At 36.5% G+C, this 6452-nt stretch overlaps 1 protein-coding gene across 2 annotated transcripts; it reads right to left on the bottom strand.

Annotated features, from left to right (window-relative positions):
- Positions 1-1399: 1399 nt before the first annotated feature.
- LOC307138396 (protein rapunzel-like) lies at positions 1400-6230 on the bottom strand. 2 transcript variants are annotated; one of them, XM_079836675.1, is made up of 2 exons: positions 4639-4935; positions 1400-3663 (listed from the first exon to the last, which is right to left on the bottom strand). In XM_079836675.1, the coding sequence occupies exon 2, from the start codon at positions 3617-3619 to the stop codon at positions 2438-2440; it is 1182 nt and encodes a 393-aa protein (XP_079692801.1). In that variant the 5' UTR covers positions 3620-3663; positions 4639-4935; the 3' UTR covers positions 1400-2437. The 2 variants fall into 2 exon arrangements, with proteins under 2 accessions (XP_079692801.1, XP_079692802.1); XM_079836676.1 differs by lacking the exon at positions 4639-4935 and adding an exon at positions 6160-6230 and having other exon boundaries at positions 1523-3663.
- Positions 6231-6452: the final 222 nt, after the last annotated feature.

Here is a 6452-nt window from a genome sequence, read left to right as displayed (position 1 = left end):
CGTCTCTTCATTTTGGCATGGTTTTATAAAGTTGATTGAGACATATGACGTTTTTAAAGTCAGGTATAACAGAGGCCATCATAATAATTGACTGTTAAAATACCACGTGTTAGATTGTGTCATGTATTGTGTACTGTACTCTATATGAAGTGTTTTCAAGGACACAGCTCAGGGCAGGCAGAAGTATAACAAAAGATGAATTAATTGGTCAAGTCCTAGACTTAGCCCTAATTTATGTCTATTTAAAATGAACTTGTTGAAAAGAGGGGAGAGCATCCAGTTGGTAGGTAGTGCTGCTGCATTCATCACAATGTGTGCTTTAAATATTTAAAGGACAGGAAAAGTCATATTATTGTACAGATTTCTTGCATCTTTCTCTATAAAAAATGTTTTCTCGGTTTAGATGCGCTTTATTGACATGAATGTTTCAAGAACCTGTTCACCCAAATCTTTGAACAGTATGCAATAACAGTAATATGAACATTATTTGGTATGAAGATTGATATAATTTTGTATTGTATATAATGTGTGTGCTCTGTGGTGACTAAGATTTGAAAAATTTAAATTTGAAATGAAAAATTAGAGAGTTGAACAAGTTCAACTCAATGTTCCTTATTTCATTAACTTCTCTATCTTTCTCTCTCTTAGGAGTCAGTGAAGACGTTGTCCATGAAGTTCTTCCTATGGTTCACGTCATGAACAAATTTGTTTTTGTGTGTGTTCAAATTCAACTGTTGCAATATATTATTTTATAAAATATACACAATCTTAAATCTACCCCAGAGTCATCCTTGTGTATTCCCTCTGTACTTGAAAATGTGATTGACTGAAAAGGCTATAGCATTCCTTGTTTATTTTACTTGATGAGTTATTCAATTATGCAACTTGGACCAAATAATTACTCAACATTCCTAGAAACCAGATTTAATTGCAATAAAGAAAGCAGTATTTGGGTGTAATAAACCTTTAAAAACCTCAAAAAAAAAAGGGTTAAAATACTGCCTTGGAGGCACTTGTTTCAGATCTCCAAAACTAGGGTCCAGGAAATGCGTTCCTGGGATTGCGGTTCTCCGATTCGGTAGGTGGCGCTGTCACAAAAAAATAGGGTCCTAGAAATGCGGTCCTGAAAGTGCAGCCTCCGCTATTGCAGCCGGATAATGTTGTGGCACACCCTTCAACTGCACTGACTGAAGGAATTTCAACTATTGTCCATTACACCTTACAAATATTGTATCATAGTTTCCACCAAAATTCCAGTGTATATGTTTTGTTTATGGTATAAGAGAAATATTTAAGTGTTGTCCTTTAACTCTTGCAAAATATACACCAAAATACCATAGAATTTTAAGAGAATGACTGAAGTATTGTCCTGTATTCCTTAGAATTTTCTACAGTAACCACAGTTTCCCAATAAAAAAAAAAACTAATTTTACAATTAAAAACACTTTTTGTTGTTATTGTAAAATAATTGAAGTTTTGTCCTTTAATTTTTGACATATGGTTACCAGAGTAAGTTTTTTTTGTAACACTTTATTTTACAATGTCCTTGTTGCATATGTTACATGTAGGTATTTACCATAGTAATAACACTAAATTATGCATAATTACATGCAACTAACCCTCAACCAAACCCTAATCCTACCCTAACCATATAGTAAGTATGTAGTTAATACTATTAGGCTACTCAGTATTTAAACATATAATTACACTGTAAGAATTTTTTAAAGGAAAATTATTTTATTTATTTTATTAATATCTATATTCACTCTCTTGTATAATTATCATACATTACCCTTAAAATATGAACCTTATTCAACTAGACATTTTATTTTTGTAAATGAAAACAAGGCTGTGACGTATTGACATACAGTAAATGTAATAAAAAGTATAATATCTGTCTAGAATATGGTCCATAAACTAAACGCATCTGGATGGTTGTTGATACTTTGAAAAAAATTTCTAGAGCATATTTGTTTTTATTTGCGATTACATAACATCATAAACATGATTCTTGGGTTACAGAGAATATATAACTAGATTACTTGAATGCTCATCATTTTTCATTTGGAAATAAACATTTTCCAGAAAAGACTACAATCTAAAGTTTAAATGAAATGATTTTTGATTGTAAACACCACAACTAACAAAAACACCCCCCAATCTGTCCATCGTTGAAGTTTTCACCACTCAATTGGTCTTTCAAAATTAATCTTAACTACAAAACAATACAATCTCTATCGATGCATTTATGTTTGGTCACAGAGATATATATTTTTTTATATTCCTTTTTTTGCCTTGACATGCGAAAATAAAAGTGAAGAACCAGCAATAATATACTTTGTTGTTGTGTGTGCACAAGGTCAATTCAGTCATCAGTTTGCTTTATGTAATGCAGAAATATAGAGAAGACTGATTGCCGTTTTAATGTTTCACACATCTATTCTGAATGAATGCACAGATATGCCTTTTTGTGCCTCGCAAAGTAGAGACATTCTGGCTGGAAGTTGTTTTTCTCTTCTACGTTCTTATAGCAGCTAATGGCATGGACCAAAGTGTCGGGAAGAGTCTTCCACAGCTCTTGAGCCACAGACTCCATGTTTCCCTTCAGCTTCTGTGCCTCTATCTGATCTAGCATTTGGCTCTTGTTGAGGGGTTTCGGGTCTGCACTGAAAGACACTACGATTCTGATGCTGTTTGGGGTCAGGAGATCAAAAAAGTTGCCACCTCCACCGATTCCATGGTACTTTTTGCCAGCGAGCCAATTCCAGAAGAACATGCCACTGTGGTTGAACACCCGGACTGACCAAGAAACCCAGTAATATTTCTTCTCAAGGAGATCCAGTATAAATCCTGCGGACTCTGGGTCAACGCTGGCTTGCCGCTCCAGAAGTTGATGCTCCACATCCGTCTTGGCCTGCATGGGGAAATTCTCAATGCAGTCATCCACCGCCGCTTTCATGCGTGTCTCTACGTCTTCCATGCGATCCAGCCATTTCTTCACGATGGCCTCGTCTACCGCTCCCTCTTTCAGGGCGGCGTGACCCATGACTGCTATAATTCCCATGACAAATATCTTCTTTAACCTGGCACAGAACTCCTCCACTTTCTTCCTGCTCCTTTGCTCTGTGGTCACCACCGTGTCCAGTATGGCATCTCCGGAGATATTCTCTCCAGTTACAGCATTGTACAAGGCATCAATGTTCAAATCGCTACCGGTGTTCTCATACTGGCTTATAAACTTCTCCTTCTTCTTCTCCTTGAACTTGGGCTTAGCACTGACAAAGTCTTGAAACTTCTCGTACTGGCTGATTATCTTCGCCTCGCGGTCAAAGTTCTGCTTGTTCATGGATGTCCGCTGCAACTCTAAAGCGATTTGGTCGATTTCATATTGAATGCCTTCGAGTTTCTGATTAATCTTTTCAAACTGCTCAGCAAGGAACTTGGCTTCCTTGCCACCTGGGTTGCCAAGGATTTCGGCCGAGGCCAAAAACACGGCCTCCAGGATGGGGTGGAACTGTCCCATAGTGGCTGCTAAAACCTCGCAGCCTAGCCCCATGATTTCCACTCCTTTCTCGATCTTGTCCTTGTTCTCCAAAACCCATTCTTCCACCCGATTCATTGTGGATCAAAGCAGAGATGCCGTCTTATCCTTCTTACCCTTGTCTGTAACAGATCAAGGCATATATATCATAAAGTGGAAGCCACAACATAAAAGTCAATACTGAAATCAATGCAGCCATTTCTAAGGGTCATATTTGTTTGCTCAGGATGAGACCTTAACAGTAACCTGAGATGAATTGGACAGCCAGACCACAGGGGCAGAAATACCAGAGTGTTTGTACATTTATACATGTTTTCCATGGGCTCAAGCCATTTAAAAAAAATAAAAATAAAAAATTCTAGTCTTGTTCGGGCATGTCCTGTTCCACCTTACACCCCGCCAGCTAAGTCTCAGCAAATTATACAACAATAAGTGAGATCAGGTGTCTACTATAAGAATTAAAAGCAAATACGCTAAAAGTTTTTTGTACTTCAAAGCACACTTTATTATTATTATTATGAGCACACAGTCATTGTGGAGTCGTTGAATAGGAGAGTTGTTCTCTCCTCTTCTGTGGAGAATAATTCAGCATTTAAACCCCAGATGTATAGCAAAACAGATGTTTTCAGGAGGGGTTGCCGGGTGGGAGAATATATTTGATGGCTTTAGCTAGCATTTCAGGACATTTCTGGGCACTTCAATTACACAAGGGAGATGATCTCACACTCGTATCTAATTTCCCAAGACTCAATATACAGAAAAAAAAAAGGCACACCCAGATCTGAGAAAATCTGAAACCAATACACTTGTCCTGCGGTGAAATCATGTTCTAGAGCAGGCAACAAAATGACTCAGATATTCACGTATAAACAAGCACAAATAAATATACAAGACTAAACCTGACATTTGATATTTCAAAGACTTAATTTGGCTCTTGTGCAATAATGTCTTACATAATGACTATGTGAACTATTATGAGAATTCAGTATTATGAATGATAAGCATGTAGAACTCGTATTTAGACTTTATGACTCAATAATTCATCTTTTAAAAGAGCATTCTGATCTCAATGGAATTAGGAGCAAAACAATACTTACTGAACAATACAACGATCCTGATTGTTTCAAGTCCTCCTTTGTAAGAATAATTAAGATGGCTTTGAAACTAAAACTCCAGGACGTGTCCGATTTGAGAAAGAAAATAACTTCATAAAAAAATGAAATGTAGGAAAATGGTTTCAAATAAATTCAGTCTAACAATTTGTACAAGAAGACCCTGTTTTTGATAGTTCTACTCTGTGGAACAAAAAAAGGAAAGGAACCAACCAACTGATTCTGAAAAAGAGGAACTGTTCAAGTTCAAAGCCACGTCCCTTATTTCTATCCAAATGCTGCTTAGAGCTTTGTGGCAGTCAGTACAGTATATTGACTTAACCACAACATCCATTATTATTTGGCCATAATATGGCAGGATGTGGTGCTTAAATCAATATTGACTAGGGGTGTAACGGTACACAAAACTGACGGTTCGGTACATACCTCGGTTTTGAAGTCACGGTTCGGTACGGATTCGGTACAGCAGTTTTACAAAATTGCTTTTTATTAATTTTTATTCAACAGTGGTTAAATGAGAAAAAAATTTGTCTGTCCTTAAATTAATTCAGTTAGAACTAAAAGTTTCTTAAAGATAATGCTGTAAACTATATAGGGAGCCCTTACTTACATATTTCAATGAAAGATTAACAACAGAGCCCAAACTATTAGCCTAAATTCAGTTGCTATTTATTTTTAGATATAATCAACAACACTCATAAGCTTCACATTAGGCAGTTTTTGCATTAACTTCTAAATATAATTATAATAATTTTTTTCTCCAATTTGTTGTTGAAATATAATCAGGTTGTAATTTTCATGACAGGTTTATTTAAACATACATTAAATAAACAAGACATCACTAACAGGCTAAGTAGTAAATAATGAATATATTGGCTAATATAGTGCATGTATTCAGTGAAAGAGTTAATCTCTCTAGTGAACTAACAGCTGTGGACACTGAATGACTTCTGAGGTAAACGTGATTCTACACGACATTGTTTACAAGCTGTTTTATTGTCTTTCCGCGGTTGTAACACAGATGGAGCGATTACACAACATATGATACGTTTCAGCAAGTTTTAATGTATCCTCAACCTACCTTAAGATATTAATTTATATTTATTCTTATTATATTTAACTAGGATTGAAGTGTGTTCCGCGCTTTAAACAAGCCGACTGCTAACTGTTAAAGATTGCATTCATAACCGTTCGGCACACGCGCACACCGAACCGAGAGCCCTGTACCGAAACGGTTCAATACGAATACGTGTACCGTTACACCCCTAATATTGACTATCATCCACATCACAAAATGTCATCTCCTACTGTTCATGACAAATGTTAATAAAAAGCATAGATCACTGACCAGCTATTTTTACTTGTGTAATTTAAAAAAATATATATCTTTGTACCCTTTCATCCTTGGCTCTATGAACTTTTTGAAGTTGTGAAAGAAAAAAAAAAGATGAACAAAGGGAAGAATAACAAATGGAACTAGACAAAGAGCAAAAAAAGGAGACTCACCGTTAGTCTGGTGAAATGTATAGAGGTGTTCTCTAGTGTTCCAACAGTGTCCAACTGTGCCTAAAAGCAGCAGCCTCCCAGGGTCCACAGGTGTATATAGACTCTCCCCTGCGGCACTCCCCCTTCAGATTAACTCCATCCCCTGCATGCATTCCTCTGAAGCCCACTGAAGAGATGAGGGACAGGCACACAGACAGATTACATCCTGTAAACATTCCTTCTTTGAGAAAAATCAGCATGTAGTTGTATAGTGGCAGACATGTTTAGTGGAGTCGTTTATATATATAGTATAC

This window comes from Gobio gobio (genome assembly GCF_949357685.1).
Source record: "Gobio gobio genome assembly, chromosome: 15".
Classification (NCBI taxonomy): Eukaryota; Metazoa; Chordata; class Actinopteri; order Cypriniformes; family Gobionidae; genus Gobio; species Gobio gobio.
The sequence above is the reverse complement of the archived record's forward strand: the minus strand, read 5'-3'. Positions and strand labels throughout refer to the sequence as shown.

What these genes read in the sequence shown, in the direction of transcription:
- LOC307138396 (XM_079836676.1), bottom strand. Translation starts at nt 3,619, where the DNA reads ATGAATCGGGTGGAAGAATGGGTTTTGGAGAACAAGGACAAGATCGAG.